This window comes from Schistocerca nitens, chromosome 8, assembly GCF_023898315.1.
Source record: "Schistocerca nitens isolate TAMUIC-IGC-003100 chromosome 8, iqSchNite1.1, whole genome shotgun sequence".
NCBI classification, from domain to species: Eukaryota; Metazoa; Arthropoda; class Insecta; order Orthoptera; family Acrididae; genus Schistocerca; species Schistocerca nitens.
In genome coordinates, this window is record NC_064621.1 from 416,669,398 (window position 1) to 416,692,634 (window position 23,237).

The 23,237-nt window shown below is 40.1% G+C and overlaps 1 protein-coding gene across 1 annotated transcript in view; it reads left to right on the plus strand.

Moving 5' to 3' along the window:
* Positions 1-23,237, plus strand: part of LOC126198906 (bumetanide-sensitive sodium-(potassium)-chloride cotransporter-like) — a 553,300-nt gene that overhangs the window by 421,535 nt on the left and 108,528 nt on the right. Inside the window, exons 9-12 of the mRNA XM_049935533.1 lie at positions 3,639-3,746; positions 14,991-15,114; positions 15,238-15,359; positions 19,530-19,665. Of these exons, the coding sequence (XP_049791490.1) occupies positions 3,639-3,746; positions 14,991-15,114; positions 15,238-15,359; positions 19,530-19,665 (490 nt within the window). The remainder of the gene's footprint in view (positions 1-3,638; positions 3,747-14,990; positions 15,115-15,237; positions 15,360-19,529; positions 19,666-23,237) is intronic.

The following is a 23,237-nucleotide window of genomic DNA, read 5'->3' on the forward strand; positions in this document are numbered from 1 at the left end:
GCAACGCTGACTGTTTTTGGGACTGTAATTGTGTGATCATGACAGATTGTGCTCGTAGGGGGCAATCTGTCACAGGACAGAAATCTCCTGACGTGGTTAGGGGAGTCTGTGACGATGAAGCGTCATGGCAATGTTTTTCCTCAACGACAACGACCGAGCTCATCCAGCACAGGATACAGCCACACATGTTGCTTCTTTGAGCTATCAAATTGTGCCTCCTCCCTTCCCCCTTCCCCCTCCCCCCGTCACTCATATCTTCATCACAAGACACCCAGTGACTTCTTTCTCCTTCCTTGAGTGAAGAATCTAATGTATGAAAGGCGTTTCCAGAATGATGATTTTCAAGGTGGGAGGTTTTCTGAACGCTGAAATTGAAGACTTCTACGACCGATTCCTCCGCCAAGCCATCAATCATTGGGAAACAGGTGCCGCTGTGAAGGGTGAAAATGTGGAGGTCTCATCCCCACAGCTTGATGTTTCCAAGTGATAATTATAAATTTATGAGTAGCCTTCGCATTAACATTTTGAAGACCTGTGTACGACACAAAAACACGATCCACAAGTGTTCAAAATGTTAATATACAGGGTGATTTTTTCCATCGTGTACAAACTCAAATGACTGATCGACAAGAACGGTCCAGTGAACTTATGTCCGGAAATGTATGGTTTTTCAGTCATACATTGTTATAGAGACTGCGGTCAAATACGCGCTGCACCATGCAGCCAAAGTTACGGTATGTGTTGAAAATGGTTTCCATATGCCTCAACGCATACATGTACGCCCTGTAGCATGATCTATCTCACACGTTCACATCGGTCAGGCTGCCTCCGAACAGTGACAAAGGCAGCATGAATACGCTGCTCCAGTCTCTGCACATCTGAAACGGGCTCTGCATACACGATACTTCTGAGATGGCTCCATAGCCAGAAATCACACGTATTGAGATCCGGTCGACGAGCAGGCCATGCAACTGGACCCCCTCGTCCAATCCATCGACCAGGGAAGACACGATTGAGATGCGTCTGGACGTTAACGGCTACCATCATGTAACAGCCACATAACCCTTCGAATCATAAAGGCATTTCTTCCAGCAAGGGAGGCAGAGTCACCCGCAAGAAACGCCGATATTTCCGGCCTGTTAGGCGATGTGCAAGGAAGACTGCTTACAAAATACTGTCGCCAGTTATCCCAACCCATACATTCCGGTTCCATCAATGCTAATCATTCACTGTCACCATTCCATGAGGGTTCTGCAAACTATGCTACAAATGAGTTATGAAAGTTGAAGATACTACTCCGCCTAAAGGTTGTCTCATCTGTGAATAGCATGGATGACACAAATCCAGGAATCGTGGCTGCCTGGTGAACAAACTAGTGAGAAAACTGCTTCTGATGTGGAAAATCTGTCGCTAGTAAGCCCTTCACACGCATATGATAAGGGTAATAACAACTGTCATGGAGAATGTTCCACATGGTCATCTGGCTTACCCCGTACTGGCGGGCCAACTGCCTGGTACTGACACGGCGTTCGCCTTCCACAATGTTAATCACATTTTCCTCTAAGTCTGGTGTCCGAACATTTCGGGTTCACCCTTCATGTTTTCCTGCTCCCTGGAACGACCCTGTCTCAGACAAACGGCGAAACACTGTTGCAAACATTTTGAATGTTGTTGTTGTTGTCAGCGGGTATAGGTCTCCTGATACAACCTTCCTGCCCGCTCCCGTTGTCATTTGCGTTTCCGTAAGTAAACACCATGTCGGTAAGCTCTCGATTCGAATATGGAACCACTGTGTACAAAGTTGCATCACACCATTACAAAGTGAGTCAGCAAGAGAAGTGAATCGGACGCAACATTACCAATTACTATGGCAGGAGAGGGCGCTAGAGCCTGATGTATGATAAACAGTACCACCCTCTAGGAGGAAACCAAGGATGCTGTAACTGTGGCTGCATGGAACAGCGCATATTAGACCGCAGACTCTGTAACAAAGTATGAATGAATAAGTGCAAACCATGTATTTCCCGCCCTAAGTTCATTAGACCTTTTTTTTGTTCCGTATCCTCTCACAGATCAATCCGTAGATTTTGCACGCGATGGAAAAATCACCCTGTATGTACGGAAACCAGTGTAATGTGCAAAATCTATCTTTCGTAATGTGTACCATACATACAGTCCGTGCAAGTGATAACAGAAGTAATGTGGAGCACCTGAATATACATGTTTGGGAATAGATATGTATCCTGCTTCTTAATAAATATCACGACTGGTGACTTAGGGTGAATGTGTTTCCTATTACCTTTTATGAATGTAACACGATCACAAGTCCAAAGATAACATAAAAATTAGGAATATCTTCGGCTACTGGGATTCCTCAATAGTACGCTAACAATTTTCTTCAAGCATATTTAATCCTCTATGTTTTACTGGACCAACTTCCACGTGCTGATTTTCATAATCTTACTTGTAGACTTATCAGTAAGCTGTTTAGGGACGCATTACATACAGAGTTTATGAGACGCAAACCAGTTGTCAATTGTTTTTATAAGTACCTTCATAAATATTTTGAAACCCCATCAGTTACGAATAGTCTTTGCGACGGAATACATTCAAGAGTACACTAATAGATTTCGCAACCTGTGAATAGAGATACACGACTTACTTGATTATTTAATGCATTTGACACAGTAAACGTTTTGTTTGATGTGCGCGGAGTGTACAATTACCGTCGCCCCACAAACAGCTTCGGAATGCATTATATATATTTTTTGTTTGTTTGTTGGAACGAGCCACAGATGAGCTTTCATCGCTATATATGGGCATGCCTTGATTCAGCCTATGCAGCGCCCTCTTCTTCCTCGCGCTCGCTGGATCTCACGCCGCGCTGAGCCGCAGCCCACCATCTCTGTTAAGGACATTTTCAGTGATTTTCAATTTGATGGCTTCTTTAACTGTATGGTCCCAGAAGCCATAAGCGCGAGCCATGACATACCTTTCGTCAGATTCGATCCGGCTACTGTTTTCTAGAACATACTCATCTAGAGAGGAATTTTCGGGCTAGTGTAGGCTATAAAACTTCGCATGCTCCTTCCTGCGTTGCTCTGAATGAGCGCACTATATGTCCGACGCCACATGTCCAGGGCATCTTGTAGACTCCAAGTGTTTGTACTGACTCGTCTGTTCCGTAACTTCGTTCAGAACTTGTGAATGGTTTGTCATGCTATATTCACCCTAAAAGCCAACATGTTTCTTCGTTTGATCAAAATGCATAGATTTATTTCTATGCCCTTGATAATATTTTAGCGAATATCTTGTGTATCAGGCTTATAGGTAGATAGTCCTACAGCTTGTCTTGCCTGTCTCCTTTCTTTTAAAATACAACAATTAAAAATTGCTCCATATTTGGAAATTGTCTTCTTTCGACATTATGTAAGCAAATTACAAGTTGCATATGTTTACTTTTTCTAGCGCTTTAACAATTTCTAATGGAACACTGTCATCTCCCGGCAGCTTTACTCCCTCGAATTACTTCATCCACCTCATCAGACATTAATGCTACGATCTTATTATTTTCGTAACACTTTATCTGTATTTCTGATTCAGTGGCTTAATAACGGTTAAGTGTTTATCATGTTCAGGTAATGGAGCTGGTGTCGTGGTGGGGACCTCTGATCTACGGTGGGTGCTTCGCAGCGGCACTATCGTCAGCTATTGCAAGTCTCGTGGGAGCTCCTAGAGTTTTACAGGTAAGTAATTTTCTACTAGCGTGGCGGGAAGTCCAATGCATATGTCGCAGATATACTGTTCTTGAGCTGGTTTTCGTGCTAGGCCGCATTTGATACTGTGAAGGTGCATAGCATTACCTGTGGTCATACAGAGACAGGAGCGGGAAAGTTGCAGTTTTACATCCCCACACTTATCACTGAGTTCATGTAGGGTGAACCAAGGATGCGTCTACGCCTATAATTGGTAAGCCGCCTTATTATGTGTGGCAGAGGATGCTTTTTACACCACTGCCACTTCCTCCCTGTCCAAATCCACTGGCCAATTATGCGCGGGAAGCCTCCGTGTGAGCTGACGTTTCTCTAATTGTACGTTCGTAATCTTTTTCACGAGGTGTACGTAGGAGAAAACGGTATATTGGTTGACTTTCCTAGGAACGTATGCTTTCGAAATTTTAACAGTAAATCTCACCGAAATGAGCAACGTCTGTCTTGCAGCGTCTATCACTGTTGTTGGATGGGCATCACCTTGATGGTTTCACGCGTACTAAACGAACCAGTGACGAAACGCACTACCCTTCTTTGGATCTGCCCTGCGTCCTCCATCAGTCCTATCTGATAAGGTTGTCAGAATTTCGAGAAGTATTCAACTATCGGTAAGACGAGGGTTTTGTAGACCGCCTCCTTCGTGGATGGACTACACGTCTTGAGAATTCTTCCAAAGAATCTCACTCTGGCATCTGCCTTTCCTAACATTTGTTTTGTGTACTCGTTCCATTTGAAACAGTCCCCCCCCCCCCAAACACACACACACACACACACACACACACACACACACACACATATATATATATATATATATATATATATATATATATATATATATATATAAACAGATCTGGCTGCTTGCAGCGATTGTTCGGCAATCGTTTAATCATACAATAACGGATGCTTCCCACCCTTTTATCCTGAGGTTCAACTGTCAGTCTTGTGTCAAGCGTCGATCCTCTACACGTTTACCTGCAATTAGCTGAAATTTTCTAGCTCTGCGACTATAAACAACATTATCATTCGCTAACAGCCTCATGAATTATCCGACGTTACTGACTAAAGTTTTCAGCTACTATCATTAACGACCGCGGAGTTCTGAAGATCCAACATGAATAAAATAACATTTACATACATTCTAAGACAAAAAAAAAAGACGCACCACGAAGGAATTATCCGAACAGGACGGAAATCGGCATATGTGATGTGCATGTGCAGTCAAACAAAAATTACAATTTCACAAAAATTGGATGACTTATGCAATAGAAAGAGTTTCAAAGATTGAGTAAGTCAATAATGCGATGTTCCACCTCTGGCTCCTATGAAAGCAGTTATCCGGATTTGCATTGATTGATAGAGTTATTGGATGTCCCATTGAGGGATAACGTGCCAAATTCCGTCCAATTGGCACGTTAGATAAGAATACCGAGCTATTTGAAGTGTCCTGCCCAAAATTCTCCAAATGTTCTCAGCTGGGGAGAGATTCGGCGACCTTGCTGGGCAAGGAAGGGCGTGGCAAGCACGAAGAAAAGCAGAAGAAACTCACGCCGTGTGCCATTGGGATAAGTCCTTCGTGGTGCGTCTTTTTCTTTTTTTTCACCCGAAGTTACTTTTACGTCTGAAGATCTCTCTCTCTCTTAAGATATATATAGGTGTTCCATTAATTAGGAGCTCCTCAAACTTCACAAAGTTGGTCCGATATTCCGTATGCTCGTCCTTTGTTGATTAGGCAGCAAAGCCGAACTCTATCTAACGCGTTACGGAAGTCGGGGAACACATCAGCCTGAGCGCCAGTAATGAATGTGGACGAACTGAGTGAGTTGTTTTTCACACGTGCCTTATTTGTAAAATCAATGTTGATTCCAGCAGAGTGGGTTTTCGGTCCACAGAAAGTTCAGAATACAGGACCTTAAAATGTATTCTAAAACCGTGTAGCAGTTGTGTGTGTCTTTCTTCGATGCCCCTTCTTGAGAACAAAATTGATTTGCTCAGGTTTGAAATCACTTGAAACGTTTCGTAGTTCGTACCGCCAGTCACCTGCGGTATACTGCAGCTCTTTCGCATACCCTACGTATACTCGTTTTGGTCCAGTCGCCTGTCCTGTCTGTTGAGCGATTTTGGCTGATTTTCTATCACACGTTCACTAACCTTGATTATTGCCATTTCTTGGGAAGATTGTAAGGAGAGACAGCAGTACTACCATCTTCAGCGAAACTGTTTTGGAAGAAGGAACTTAATGTTTCGATCTTCTCTCTGTTATCCTTCGTTCAACTTCGTTACAGTCGCTGAGTCTCTGGACAAATCTCTTTCATTGTTTGCTGTTTTAACGGAATGTCAAAGAATTTATTGTCAGATCGCTAGATAGAGCTTTACTTTCGGATTCGTTGACTGGTTCACTTATAGTTCGCCATACGCTATTCTTCGTTTCTTTCTGTTTCTGTTTGTGCGTGAGGCTTTGGCTACGTTGTTTTTGAAGCAGCTTTCCAACACAACTGTAAAACAACAGTGGATTTTTTCCATACCTCACAACCGTGTTCGGCACATATCTGTCAAAGGCGTACATACAATACTCTTGAACTTTGTCCAGCCATACGCAACATTTTCAGTTTCAGGGATGAATGTTTGATACTGCTGCTTACATAAATTGAAATCTGTGTCCTGTCACGATTAATACGCAAAAATATCCTCCTATCTTTCTTTAAATTCCGATTGGAATCTGTTGTCAATGATGATATCACGGCCTTATCGTCACTGATTCCCTGCTCTCCGTTAACCGATCTGAACCGCAGTTCGCCCTTATGCGAGTCCACTGTGCTAACCACGCATCACCTCTCTCCGTTTTAGCTTCGATTTTAGCCTTCACTGAAGCTATGTTCTGTGGGAGCAAATAAGATCTGTTCTTATCGACATGACTGATCAGCACCTGAGGAAGGATGTTTGCAAATATCAACAATATTATTTCTTTGAAACGCACCAATCGCGCCATTACTCAAATATATAATATTATTTTTGACTGTTAACAAGGGCGCCTATTCTCGTGGGCGACGGTTGTGGAGTGGGAGAGGGAGGCGCAACACCCCCCCTCCCCCCCCCATTTAGCTATGAGGGAAAAAGATTTATAATCGGTATTACGTAGGTTTTTAACAGGGTCGGAACTGGAACTTCTTTAAGGCTACTTACGAGTTGCCATTCGTCTTTCAAAATATTAAAGATACACCATATCCCCACGTCCAGGCCGCCCTAAAAACTATGATATGGCCGCCCTTGTCTGTTAAGCATACCCTTTACAGACCTACAACACGTGCAAGAAGCCCCTCATACATATCAATAATGAAAAAGTTTAAAATCAATAAAACGTGTAATCAGTATTATTTGAGTCCAAATTACATTTGGGTAAAGTTAAGTAGTGTTCTCAAGCATCGTGCAAAGCTATGTTAGCAGCACAGAGATATTGGTTAGTAGTGAAATTAGGGAACTATATGCAAAAAAAATTTGACCTAAACAAAAAATTTATAATTTTCATTTGCAGATACTTATTTACGTGAATAATCCTACAATCCTATGACATATGGTAGACAAAACAGAACAGATAGCTCAGAAAATATCAACAGAAAGCAGCAACCATAATTAAGTATGTTCATGAAATAACAACTGCAGTAGAACTTCCAGAAGACATTTTTACCAGAGAGTGTTGAATCTCACTGTCATACAACTAAGTAAAGTGGAAACATACTTGTTTGGAAAAATTTTAAATACATTTCATTACATGATATTAATACTTGCTTAACACATCATGAATACATTTTGTAACCATTTGTAACATGTCAGTTTAACATAAGGTTTATTCACATGATATAATTAAATTATTATTATTTTTTTACAATTACTATTTCATATCTAAAAATTCATCTGTTGACTAGAAGGAATTGTCACTCAGAAATTATTTTAATTTGTTTTTAATGCTGGTTGGCTGTCTATCAGACTTTTAATCTCATTTGATACTATAACATTAACAAGTAAAAGGAACACACATACACAATAGGAACATCATAATAGAAACAGAAAGTACTGTAGCACAAGAAGGAAGAACAATAATGTAAATATAGGACGAATGAGGAAATTCATAATAAAACAAGTAAATGACCTTGTTAAAACTGCAAAACTCATAGAAACAAACAGTAAGATAACAAAGAAGCTATATTAAAATCTATAAAGGAAAAAGCAAGAAAAAGGGGACTATAGCTACAAAATCAGGTAAAGTAATACTGTGGTGCTCATAGTTATAGGGGAATATCCGAATAAAACAGAGATGAATTATAAAAAAAAATAATGTCCAAAAACTAAAGTCTGATCCATCTATTAGATTCCAAATGAAATTGAAAAATACATTAAAAATATCAAATACCTGATCAAGATTACAGAAACAAACATTATTACAAAACAAAGAGGTGTCACCAAAACACAGAATCCAGTCAAAGACATATATAGAAAATAACCCCTTCAGATCAGTTATCAATTTCAAGAGTGGTCACACATGCCACACTGCAAAGTTTAGAGATTATTACTTAGCTTAACATTATAAACTAGAGAACAACAGAACTATATAAAACTCCTTAGCATTAATCACAAAACAAAAAGATTCACACATCCTGCCAACTGTAAAACTGATCTCCTTTGATGTCCGAGATGTACACTTTAATCCACTCAGTGACACAATCAGCATCAAAAAAGAACAACTGGCAGAAAACCCAAAACCCCAAATACCGTTACATAAGAACTGATACAAATCACAAAAATAACCCTGTGCAGAAATACATCAAATTTAACAATTCAACTGTTTAAAAATAAAGGCATTAGAATGCAAAACCAACGTCATACATACTAGCAAATATCACAATGAAAACAGAATTATTGCAGATATAACAGAAAAAAATGTAAAGTCTTATACTGGCACATGTGTGCAGATGATATCACATGACTCATAGATGAATTACAGGGACAGGGCTTAGAAAGGAATTGAGAAATGTGATTCTACAACAAAATTCTGAACTGTTTTTGGGAGAGCCAAGTGTTGTCTTAATTGCTTTCTGATTGACCTATTTCCAAAAAAAGGGGGAGGAGAGGAAGGGGCGTGGCTTCAGAATGGTGTGGGACTTAAGAGAGGCAGGGTTTATCATTACATTACGCTTTTGCCACAACTTGTAGGCAACCCGGCAGTCAAAGGACAAATTGATCCAGAATGCCCATTCCATTACTACTTCTCTGTATTACACCTTTTTTAATCTGCACACTTCGTTCTTAGTTTTCCATTCTTATTGTTTTCTGTTCTTTCCCTATAGCTTACACCTATTATTCTGAGAATTTCAAATTTCTTCCACCATTTTAAATTGTCTGAAGCTTATTCTAGGTCGATAGGTCCCATGAATGTGTCTTGATTTTTTGTAATCTTGCTTTCATTGGTAGGGCAATGTCAGAACTGTCTGTCTGGTGCCTTTACTTTTCCTAAAACCAAACTAATCGTCATCTGATATTTATTTTATTTTATTCTCCATTCTTCTTTATACTGTGCCGTTTGAATAGAGAGTTTGGAATCTTAAAAAGTGGAACAACGTAGCGCCACATTCTTTTTCTTAAATTATTCAGCCTCCACGTTTCTGATATTCCAACAAAATTCGTGTACACCAATGAAAAGCGCTGGTCTCGATAGCAAAAGACATAAAAGAAACACAAACATCATTATCAGGGCACTTGGAGAAAAGAACGTTTCCTTTTTAAAAACGGTAGTTAGCTATTTGCAGGTGACCAGCGATTGCCTTCGTTATCATCTGGCATATTACACGCAGCACGTATAACGAGCGTGTTGTCGGGAAGATTTTTGTCACATCGCTGATAACTTACCATGAGCTTTTTTTCCTATGACAAAAAAATGGGAAGCATGAAGATTAAACAAAACCCTGAATAGTACGAAGGGATATTCTGAGACCGTATATTTTCTCTCGTTCGTAACGGCATGCTGTGATTTGGTTCTGTTATAGATTACTGTACCCCTCCCCCCCAGTTGTTTTTTTTATTTCTAAGGGTACAATAAATCAACATTTCTCTTTGTTTTCACCTGTAGTTTTCTTTGGGCCCACACTGTTTTCATCTTTCGAGAAGGTTGTTCCTCCTTTTCCTGTGCTCATTTTCTTCCAGTTTTTCATTTTTTTCCTGTCCTGAAGGCCTGCCTTTTAATTGTGTTCTATTTCTTATTGTATCCATGTCGACTCCCATATTTTGATGTTTCTTCATATTTTTTTCTTACCAATGTGATTTTGGATTTGTGATTATTTAGGAAGTCAGAGCTTTGTTTAGTTATTCTGACATTATCCGTCCTGCATATGGGTTCAAGGAATAATTTTCTATTTATCTGTACGCTAATTTGCTGCTGATTTTGGCTCTTAGTATTTGTATTGAGGTTCTTCTTTGAGTTTCTTCTATCTTCTATAGCTCTCCCTTCGTAGTCAGTTTAAGAGTTCCCACAGGATAGAGTATTTCTAGTATGACCACTCTTCCATAATGTTCCACTTTTGTGTTTCAGGATAAAGAGATTTTGGTAGACATGTTTCTTGATATCTGAAAAGTCCTCCCAGTATTATGTAGGGTAGTCTCTATTTCTGTCTTTTCCTTCGTGTTGTTTCATACCCATTCTCATAGATACTTAAGAGTCTACTTTAGATATTGTATTGTTATTTATTTTAAGCTTTTGAGGTGTGTTATCGATGTCTGTCATGAATTCCATTTTTCAAATGGTGTTTGCAACTGTACTTTTACCATTCGACTTTGTAGTTCTGTGATTTGTTCTCATGCGTTTTCAAGTGAGTCTGTATTAAGTGCCATGTCATCTGCAATGGCTAGACATTGTACAGCGGTCTTGTTTGGCGTTCTCCCTAGTTGTATACCGTTAGTATTTATGGAATTCCTCCAATCACTAACCACGTTCTCTAATGCACAGTTATAAAGTAGGTGCGATAAACCATCTCCTTGTCTTACCCCAGAATTTGTTTCACAATTATCTGACAGTTCTCGCATAAATTTTGCTTTTGACTAAAGTTGCTTTAAATATGTCTGTTGTTTTATTACTTTCACCAAACTCTTTTAAAATATCGAGTGATATATTTCCATCAATAGAATCATGTATCTTTTTAAAGTCTACAAATGTCAAAACTTATTTCAAGTTTCTGATTTTCCATATTTCTAAGTTGTGCTTTAAATTTGTGACTTTTTCTACACGTGATCTCTCTCCTGCCTCTCATCCTGTACGTTCCTTTGCATTCACGTAACTATGGCTCAAGTATTGTTTCAGTTCTGTTTAAAAGGGCCTTCTACAGGGTCTTACAGGTCACTGACAACGGGGAGAGCCTTCTATATTTGTTAGCATCAGTTTTATCTCCCTTCTTTTGTAGGGGATGTATTAAGATAGATGTCTATCCAGCCAGGAGTCTGCTGGTTTTCCAAATTTCTTGAATTATATTTGTTATGCATGCTATCATATTGTTTTCTTTGGTAGGTTGCAGTTGTGTTATTGCTTGAAATGTTCTGCAAGTATTTTAAAGTTTTCGTTGTTTTTGTATACGGTTTTGAGCGTTTTTAGATACTTGGAACGTGAATTTGTTGGTGTATTGAGCTGGTTTGGAATACTTTGTAGAACTGACTTACGGTGTTTTACTTAAACTCCGATTCTTTTGAGCTCAACCGATCATACAGTGTGACCCTCTGAAGAACTTTTGATGTTGCTTTCCTGTCTTATATAAAGGGTTCTCGATTCTTACCTTTTTTGCGTTGCAGATGTCCAGGCTCTCTGTCTGTTGAAGACAAGTTCACCATATTCATCATTCCACTTAGGGTGTTTATTTATTTATTTATTTATTTGTCTATTTATTTTTGAGGCCAATGGCATTTTCTGCTGATCGTATTCATATTGTTTTAGAATTACTGTCCTTGGCTAATCACTGTGTGTCAAACTTCTTTCGTTGGTTCTGATTGTTTATTCTAACTATGGGTCTAATTTTGAACTTGATTATGGGCATATAACGATCTAAACCCAAACCAGCACTTTTCGCGATTTTAACATGGAATATTTTATCGCAGAGTGTTTACTTATAGCCACAGGATCAAGTTGTTTCCCTGCCTAGAACTAGATTCAGTGACACCAATGTAGTTTGCTTACGAGGAAGCTTCTAAAAGAATACTGATTTTAATACCATACCCTGTTCTTCACATAGGCTGGTAAGTAGCTATCCATTTGCATTAGTTACGGTATGTGCAGTATGTCTGTCTACTACACGTGACGATGTTCTTTGCCGATTTGGGCATTAAAATCTCCAAGCAATATTACTTTGTTTCTTTACAGAATTCGGTCTAATGTCTTGCTGATTAATTATTTGCCAAAGGGGTGCGTAGTAGACTAGCCTCCACGTGGTGCACCCCGGGCAACGTGATTATATCGCGGCTAAATAGTCTACAAACTTAGCTACCAGACTATCCTTTGGGATCTCCTGGTAATTCAAACATGCAACGAAGCGACCAAACGAACGATTCCTTTGGGAACCATCCGACTAGAAGATTGGGACCATCAGTCCAGATCTGCCAGCTAAATATTGAGGGAATTAGTCTATCCAAATCTGAATATCTTTCAAAGTTTCTATTGGACAATAGCATCGATGTGGTACTTCTTCAGGAAACACATACCGACTCGCAGGAAGCCTTACAAAGAAGATGACGTATTCAAGGCTTCCAACAAATAGGCGCAACAGATCATCACGCCTATGGCACCGCCACATATGCCCGATCCGATATTGAACATGCACACCTGTTGTCCACAAGCACAGAAAACAACATCCATGTTGTTGATATAAAAGTATACAACATAGGACTTATAAATGTCTACAAACCACCAAACCAAATCTGGCCAAGTATTGTACTACCCGCACATGAACACCCAACGATATGAGTGATTCCTTGCCAGATTTTAACAACCTTAATACATAATATGCTGAGTAACAGAACCTTCCAGGTCACCCTAAACGGAAAGACAAGCAAAACAAAACTTATTAACAACGGGCTTCCGCAAGGCTCCGTATTGGCCCCTCTTCTGTTTAACCTCTATATCGCAGATCTCCCAAACACAAAGTCAAGAAAATTTTGCTATGCGGACGACATAGCACTGGCTACCAGAGACAAGTATCTCTTCAATACAGAGGAAGTCCTTAATAATGACGTTGAAATACTATACAATTATTTCAAGAAATGGAGACTCAAGCCAAACCCTAACAAAACTGAAGTATCTACATTCCATCTTAATAACAAAATGGCAAATGAAATTATTAACATAAAACTCGGAAACACCAACCTCAAACATAATAAGTTTCCAAAGTACTTAGGTATAACATTGGATCGCACTCTTTCTTACCGAAAACATCTGGAGAACACCACTGCAAAAATTGGAACACGGAATAACATCATTCAAAAACTTAGCGGTACTACTTGGGGAGCTAACGCAAAAACATTACGCACCTCATCTATCGCCTTAGTGTTCTCTGTGGCTGAGTACTGCGCTCCAGTCTGGATTAATAGCTGTCACACCAAACTTATTGACAGGCAATTAAATAACACAATGAGGTTGATTTCTGGAACTGTTAAATCAACGCCCACGTACTGGTTACCGGTGCTATGTAATATCCTGCCCCCGGACCTGCGTAGAAAAGCGGCCCTACTGCACGAATTCAGGAAGATTGAGACAAAACCAGAACTACCAATTAAAGAAGAATTCTCACAACTGCGACACACTCGGTTGAAATCAAGAAAGCCACCCATACGCACAGCTGAGCAGCTTCAAAATAATAACTATGACCACATGAAACAATGGAGACTAGATTGGAACCAAAAGACAAATGACCAACTACAGACCTGGTTTGAGAGCTATAACTGCAACATCTCTGGAATGGAACTAACACGGTAAGCATGGTCCGCATTAAATCGAATACGTACTGGACATGGCAGGTGTGCGGATTCACTACACAAATGGGGAAGAGCGATGTCACCAGAATGCGACTGCGGTGCCCCTAGACAGACGATCCAACACATCCATGGTGAATGCTCCTTGCGAGCATATGCAGGGAACTGGTCCGACTTCCTGGAGGCATCCCCGTCGGCGCTAGAATGGATCTCAAACCTCGATATAACCTTTTAACTGACCAATATAAACATAAATTATATTCATGATTGTTATAAGATTTTAATGTCTAACACTTGATGTATTAATGTTACATGTATAGCCATACGTTAAATAAAATTAAAAAAAAAATTTCCAAAATTCTTGTGTTTGCTCTGTTTGTGTTGTTTTTATTTTGTTTGTTAGTGCATGTGTGTTGACAGTAGTGTACATTTTCCATGTTGACTTGAAGGTTAATGTGGAAAGTCTTCCATTTATGAGTTTAAATTCTGTTCTCGAGTTCAATTTATTTTTATTTACAATTAACTGTGTTGAAGATCGTGGCTTTTTTATACTCTTTCTTGGTTTTTCTGTTAAAAATCTTGAATTTTTCTGAGTCAAAAAGGTGTTTCAGTGATTATGTTTTTTCTTGGAGTTCAGTTACCACAATATTTTTCTTTTTGAGAAATTCTGTTAATGTTTTTAGTTTGCCTGCTTTTAGAGGGGGGTGCACATTAAAGGTGGCTAGACAATATATATTCTTATGTTTGATGTTACATCTTTGTCGTTTTAAGTATGTTTCAGGACGCTCCGACTCACCCTTTGCACGATGTTGTAAGTCCACAGAAACCGAATTCTTACTTTTCATTTCCTTAGAATTGGGAGATTGGTTACTCCCTGGGGTAGAATCTCTTACAAAATTCATCCTCATGTTGGTTGCTAGTTTTTGTTCTTAGACACTGATATTGTGCAGGAGGAATTGTTTATAGAAAGTGAGTGTAAGAGTAATCGGAAGAACTATGCTGTAATGTTTAGATGGGTACAAACTTATGAGTCAAAAGAACCAGAAAAATGCACTTTTTGGACGACGACACTCAAAAATTAATGAATTGATGACACATGCCTGAATTGCCTTAATTAAGTGTGACTTGTAGAGCACATGCTGCCATGCAATATCGCTTAATTATGTCAGTATGTTTTGCTATACTTTGATGATGATTACAATAAGCATGTGTTTTCAATTTTTCTAGGCTCTCGCAAAGGACAGGCTGTATCCATTCATAGGATTCTTCTCCGTTGGGTATGGTGCGAACAACGATCCTGTCAGAGGTTATATTCTCGTGTCGCTAATTTCCTTCGGATGCATATTAATTGGTGAGCTGAAAAACTCGTAATAATCTTAAAACCGGTGCTACTAACAATTATGATAGAATGAGACATTTCTGTAATAAGGCCTGTAACTTGCTGATTAATCTGAGTTTGTATTTTTTTTTTCAGCACAGCTGAATGCGATCGCACCTTTGCTCTCCAATTTCTTCCTCGCAGCCTACGCTCTTATCAACTTCTCCGTCTTCCATGCTTCCATATCAAAGAGCCCCGGTTGGAGGCCTGCGTTCAAGGTACAATCTGGTATACTTTTATTTTACAATATCATCTTTTCATTGGTTATGAAGGTTCTTCCTCTGTTTTCTGTAAGATATACTTTGTTTATTTTAAATTCGTAGTCATATATAACCGTCAGATTAACAAAAACATCTATGACCTTACACGAAGACACGGATCTTAGGTCCAGTACTCAGCTACAGACCTAAACTAACATTTCTGATGCTTCGTTAAAACTATTAACGACTTTTCATCCGTGGATCAGCTTACGAAGAAGGTATCACGATATCAGTGGAAGAAGAAGTGACTGGGCGAGGTTCCTTCTTACAGTACCAGGCGTTAAAGGTGATAGTAATGTGAAGTTTTAATGTAAGACATAAATCAAAGACTTTCACATCATACTTTTTATTTTAGTGTCGAGTAAAAAACTCAAAAATCTCAGCACTTCGATGGATATGATACTTTAATTTAATATTACATTGTCATGTAAGAGAAAAGGGAGTTATACCATAATTGCATGGAGAGAACAAGAAACTCTGAATAGTAAATTGAAAGTATATGGTCAGTTTGTAAGAGGTATCATGGCAGGACATATTACAACTGCTGTGTGTGAGGATTACAGCATCAGTGATCCAGCATAATAACATCCTCAGTTACCAGTGTCTGTCAGTTCTTCGAAAGTTCAGTCAAAACGATACTCTTCTCGAGAACCTTTTCAGTGTGGTATTCCAAAGCAGTTGCTGCATCATACACAAACATGGAACGAGGAATGAGGAAGTACCACCATTTCTTAAATTAACGAGGAGTAAGTACTGACATTATGACGAAACACCAAGTAGACGTACGAATGTCAGTGCACCAAACATTACTGCTGCACTCAGCAAACTGTGCAACGCGTCTTTCTGGCAGGATATTTCCACGAATCGTCAGAAGACTGTAACAAGATACAGACAGACATGCGGATGAATAATGGTTAGTACAGGGACTGACAGTGGACCCAGAACGTGTGTAAAAATGTTACATATTGCTCGTAAGTAGACAAACAGATCTTACTGCACCATTACGCTATTGGAAAAAAAATCATTGTGTACAGCAGCTACTGAAAATATGTAGGAGTAACCATACGAAGCGACCTAAAGTGGACTGACCATACGAAGCAAATTGTAGCGAAAGTAGATTACAGGCTGAGATTCATTGGAAGAATCCCAAGGAAATGTAGTTCACCCACGTAAGAAGTGGCTTACAAAATGCTTGTTCGACCGATGCTTGTGAATTGTCCACCAGTCTACGATCCATACCAGGTTAGACTAACAGAAGAGACAGAGACCCAATGAAGAGCGGGCATCTTTCGTTATGGGATCGTTTAGTCGGCCGGGAGTGTTACTGAGATGCTACACTGCGTCACCGTGAGGGTTGCTGATGAATTTACGAGGTGTCGCGAAATGACTACACCAAGAAAATCAGAACAATGAGACCTCATACTGAAGTTTATTAACAGTCGTTCTTTTCATATACCAATGAAACAGGGAAGTTGGAGGAGAATTGCGGTTAGGGGTGATCCTCCGCCACACACTATACGGTAGCTGACGGAGTATGGACATAAATGTAGAATTAAAACACTCGTTAGTAAAACTGCTTCAAAAGAAGTGAGAGAGAAACTTCACAATTACAGCTCAGTTTCCTTGTTATCAGTGTTGTCGAAGGCCTTAGAGAAGGCAACCTGTACGAGAACAGTATCAGACTCAGTGCAGACTCATAGTATGGCTCGAGAAAACGAGACTCAATTGTAATTTCAGTTTATTAGTTCGTGTGTGAGGTACCTTAAAGGTCTAAACGATAAGTGCCCTAGTATCTCCTGTAATGTAGCAGCGGCATTTGACATAATGAACAATAATATATTCTGTCATGTTGGAGGGAAAATCTGATTCCACTATATTTAGCAAACCGGAAGCAGAAGGTTTTCCTTCATTTCCAGAAACAAGGAACAAATCTGAATCTAACTGGCTAGTGCCACAGGGATCTGTCCTAAGTCCGTCGCTTTTGCTGATCTGCATGTGTTGGAGAAGTCCTCGAACGTCACATCTACCGATTGCCATCCAATTTGGGTAATTCCTTCGTGATACATCTTTTTTTTTCTTTTTTAAGAGTGTGGCCAACAAGATTATGCATCGCAAAAACTTATTTCAACAGCCAGAGAAGAACTTTTCAAAACCAAAGACTGCGATAAAGACGGACTACGCATTGATTTAGCACAGCTGAACCTCCTTCGTTTTGCTGAAATTATGCCGGTTGCCTCTAGCGCAGATGAATTAAGAAAACGAATAGAGAACCTTAGTCCAGAATTTTGCAAGTAGGCTGAAATAGAGAATAACGAACAGATCGCAAGGAGCATTCTATAAATCAGCAAAGAAGTTATAGAAGAAGTTGACGAGTTTTTGTTCAGGGCAGCTGATAACAGTCACTGGACGGAGAGCAGAAGAAATACGAGAAGAATATAAATGTTCGGGAGCATTTTTGGTAAATTAAGTAATGTTTTCAGAACTATGCCTTTGATGTGTCTGAAAAGAAAAGTTTACAATAAGTATATGTTTTTCCACTTTTGATAAATTGCAGTGAGGTATGATCTTAAAATGCGAAAAACTATTCATGGACATTCATCGTTGCTCAGAGATACAGAAAAACAGGTAAGTCAGGAAACAGATCGGACTATAAGACATAAATACGACTGTCTTTCGACTGAAATAAACGTAGGTGGATCATGTAGACGAGCGAATAAGCGTCATACACAGGGTTCCAAGAGATAAGAAAAGACCATCGTACCAGCTAATGGATGGCAGTTAGATGACATTAAAGAACACGTATAAGGGATAGTAATAAAGCTTTAGAAATCATCTCCAAAACGCAAAGTTACGCAATTGAATTTTTTTTTTTTTTTTTTTTTTTTTTTTTTTTTTTTTTTTTTAGTTCATGTCTGCAGTGCTAGTACTCATTGAAATCCTCATTCCACAATACCGCAACACGCCTCTAGAGGATCCAAAACGAAACGAAGCTTCCCCTTTATGAACTTGAGTATCTTGCAGTAATTCATTTGCTTCTGCATTTGAAGCGGAACAATACAGCAACAATCCACACTGCGTTGGTGGATATGTACAATGACACAGTGAGCAGCTGGCACAGACACTTCCAGTGTTGTCAAACAAATCTGAATGGTGAACAAGTAGCAGATCAAGAGCCTGTGAAGAAACGAGAACCTCAAGAGAAGTAGAGTCTGGTGCCGAAAGACCGGCATATCACGATCGAAGTGATGGTGGAAAAGTGAAAATTTGCCATTGATCAGTTTCCATTCTCTTTCGCGATATTTTGAATATGACAAAGATTGCAACCCGCTGGGTTCTACGAGTGCTCACCCCCATTCAGAAAGCCTGTAAAATCGAGGCAGCAGAGGTTATGTTATAGCGTTGTCAGGCCAGTCCAGAAGACGTCTTTAGCCATCTAATCATCGTGGACGAATAGTGAATGTATCACTTGGACTGAGACAAAGAAGCGGAGATGGCAGTGGAAACAATTGGATTTGCCACCTCCGAAGTCGCGAAGACCCAACCATCATTGGACAAGGTGAAGCCGAGTGTTTCTGGGACTGCTATGATATGGTGCACATAAATTAAACTCATAGGGGGCAAACCGTCACAGGAGCATACTATCCAAATCTTCTGACGAGATTGAGGTATACTGACCAGACGTCGCATCGCTGGAAGCTGTCATTAGAAGTGTTCCTGCCCCATAACAACACGTCAGCTCGTTCTGCACAGGTCAGTCACAGATACGGCTACTGTAGGCTGTCAAATTTTGCGTCATTCTGCGTATTCTTCTGACGTAGCACACTGTGACTTCTTCGCCTTTTCCCAAATGAAGAAGCCATTGAATGACACGCATTTTCAGAATGACGAAATGGCAATTTTCTGGAAATGGATTGTTTTCTGAACAGGCAAAATGCAGAATTCTACCACCAATGTTCCCGTTATGCCTTCCATCTATGGAAAAATCCAGCGCATTGAGAAATGAATATGTGGAGAAGGACTAAGAACATGTACAATTCACAAGATGGTAGTCTTTTTGAGGTGTTAAACTTTATCACTGACAACTAAAGTCAGCAGTGAGTGGCACTACATGGTGACCTCTTGTTGCAGTACTACAATGCCTGGGTGAGCCTGCTGGGAACCCTCATGTGTATCGGAGTGATGTTCCTCATGTCTTGGGTCATGGCGCTCATCACCTTCGTTGTGGTCGTCACCCTCTACCTCTACGTTTCCTACCGAAAACCAGGTAAGCCACCATTACTCTCGTTTCTTGTAATGTAATCTACCCATATTTGTAAATACATCCTCTTTATCGTTTGATTGCATTTGATATTCTTCCAATTTTTAATCAGAGTTGTCGCATTCCATCTTGATCGCTGCAACTCACCTACAATAAGATGTCCAAGTTATTTCTTGCAGTAGCATATTCTTGTTTTTCGGCAACCGTACCTCAGACAGTAAAAAAGGAAATCTTATAGGATCGATTTCTTGTCCGTCTGTCTCTCTTCCTGTCCGACTGTTAAGAACTCTGTTTCTCAGGAATAAGTAGATGTATCAATTTGAAATTTATATCACATGCTAAACTCTACGGTATCCTTGCGGTGTAACACATTTAAACTCCTAAGTCAGTGCAATCAAAAGATGCGGCCATTTGCGTCACGTATTTTAAAACTCGCAAACTCACTATTAAAACCTATAGCGTACTTCCCGTTAACCAATAATCATGAAATATGGCAAGAATCAAAGTTTCCGAGTGCAAGTAAGGTAAAAAGATCCGTAAATTATTAATCAGTAATTACGACACATGAAAATTTTTTTTTTGCCATTTCCTATTCAACTGTCAGGTTGTTTGTCTCTTAAGATCCCTTTTCCCCAGGAAAGGGTGGACGTATGGAGTTGAAATTTACGAAACATACTAAAGTGTATGATCCCTTGGTGCCGTAAAAGAAATGGTTCAAATGGCTCTGAGCACTATGGGACTTAACATCCTAGATCATCAGTCCCCTAGAACTTAGAACTACTTAAACCTAACTAACCTAAGGACATCACACACATCCATGCCCGAGGCAGGATTCGAACCTGCGACAGTAGCAGTCCCGCGGTTCTGGACTGTAGCGCCTAGAACCGCACGGCCACCGCGGCCGGCGGCGCCGTAAAAACTTTAAGCTTCCAAGTCAATGGCAGCAAAAGACACGACCATAAATGTCACTATTTCGATATCTTCCCAGTATCGATATCGATAAAATGCAAAAGTGGTTGAATTTCTCGACTCCCGGGAAGGATGAAATTTCTATATACATAAGTAAGTTTATGAGGAACCCACAGTCCGCGAGTCCTATTCGCACTTATCCGAATTTTTTTCTTTCACTTTTCTCTGTCATAAACGTGATCCCCTTAGAGAGGTGGACTGGTAGCAGCCATATTGTCGCTCAGCCTTTGATTAAAACAATCACATACGTAAACAGACATTTTTTGGAATATAAACAGTGACCTTAAGGTTAAATGTACAGTGATGTGTCTAATATTCAGCTTTATGGAGCAGATGATACTATGGTCTTCTCGTAATACTTCCTACGTATGGTGTTTCGATGTAAATTGGATTGGAGGGAAAGTTCTGTAAAAAATTATGTGGGATGAGTATTTGTAAGGGTCAAAAGACGGATTGTAGGAGGTGGGCTGCACTGCAGTTAAGCGGGAAAAGAAAGAAGTGAGGTAAGCTGTGATTGGTAGAAGGGATAGTTCTTGGAGATGATTTCGTAGCCTGGGAGAGGGAGGCGGTTGAAATTACGCTGTGAAATGACAATAAGTGCTTGGAGGGATAAGGAAATTGGAAGCTGTTGGCAGAGACGAGGCAGCGGCCTGAGTACGCAAGGATTCGCATACAGTGGATTGTTGGGATTACATTTTGTGAGATGTATAGGACTGACGAAGGTATTGAGGGTGTTAGAGGAGATAGGGGAATTTTTTCAGCTAGTTCAGGGTGCGGGTGGAGAGGGGTTAAATGGATACGGAATGCGAGGAGGAATGCATGGGATGGGCTGAGATCCGTGCATCATTTGCATATGACTGGACAGCCCCCCAAGAACCATGGACCTTGCCGTTGGTGGGGAGGCTTGCGTGCCTCAGCGATACAGATAGCCGTACCGTAGTTGCAACCACAACGGAGGGGTATCTGTTGAGAGGCCAGACAAACGTGTGGTTCCTGAAGAGGGGCAGCAGCCTTTTCAGTAGTTGCAAGGGCAACAGTCTGGATGATTGACTGATCTGGCCCTGTAACACTAACCAAAACGGCCTTGCTGTGATGGTACTGCGAACGGCTGAAAGCAAGGGGAAACTACGGCCGTAATTTTTCCCGAGGGCATGCAGCTTTACTCTATGGTTAAATGATGATGGCGTCCTCTTGGGTAAAATATTCCGGAGGTAAAATAGTCCCCCATTCGGATCTCCGGGCGGGAACTACTCAGGAGGACGTCGTTATCAGGAGAAAGAAAACTGGCGTTCTACCGACCTGAACGTGGAATGTCAGATCCCTTAATCGAGCAGGTAGGTTAGAAAATTTAAAAAGGGAAATGGATAGGTTAAAGTTAGATATAGTAGGAATTAGTGAAGTTCGCTGGCAGGAGGATCAAGACTTTTGGTCAGGTGAATACATGGTTATAAATACAAAATCAAATAGGGGTAATGCAGGAGTCGGTTTAATAATGAATAAAAAAAATAGTACTGTGGATAAGCTACTACAAACATCATAGTGAACGCATTATTGTGGCCAAGATAGACACGAAGCCCACGCCTACTACAGTAGAACAAGTTTATATGCCAACTAGCTCTGCAGATGACGCAGAAATTGAAGAAATGTATGATGAAATAAAAGAAATTATTCAGATAGTGAAGGGAGACGAAAATTTAATAGTCATGGGTGACTGGAATTCGGTAGCAGGAAAAGGGAGAGAAGGAAACGTAGTAGGTGAATATGGATTGGGGCTAAGAAATGAAAGAGGAAGCCGCCTGATAGAATTTTGCACAGAGAACAACTTAATCATAGCTAACACTTGGTTCAAGAATCATAAAAGAAGGTTGTATACATGGAAGAAGCCTGGAGATACTGACAGGTTTTAGATAGATTACATAATGGTAAGACAGAGATTTAGGAACCAGGTTTTAAATTGTAAGACATTTCCAGGGGCAGATGTGGACTCTGACCACAATCTATTGGTTATGAACTGTTGATCAAAACTGAAGTAACTGCAAAAAGGTGGGAATTTAAGGAGATGGGACCTGGATAAACTGAAAGAAGCAGAGGTTGTACAGAGTTTCAGGGAGAGCATAAGGGAACAATTGACAGGAATGGGGGAAAGAAATACAGTAGAAGAAGAATGGGTAGCTTTGAGAGATGAAGTAGTGAAGGCAGCAGAGGACCTAGTAGGTAAAAAGACGAGGGCTAGTAGAAATCCTTGGGTAACAGAGGAAATATTGAATTTAATTGATGAAAGGAGAAAATATAAAAATGCACTAAATGAAGCAGGCAAAAAGGGATACAAACGTCTCAAAAATGAGATCAACAGGAAGTGCAAAATGGCTAAGCAGGGATGGCTAGAGGACAAATGTAAGGATGTAGAGGCTTATCTCACTGGGGGTAAGATAGATACTGCCTACAGGAAAATTAAAGAGACCTTTGGAGAAAAGAAAACCACTTGTATGAATATCAAGAGCTCAGATGGAAACCCAGTTGTAAGCAAAGAAGGGAACGCAGAAAGGTGGAGGGAGTATATAGAGGGTCTATACAAGGGCAATGTACTTGACGACAATATTCTGGAAATG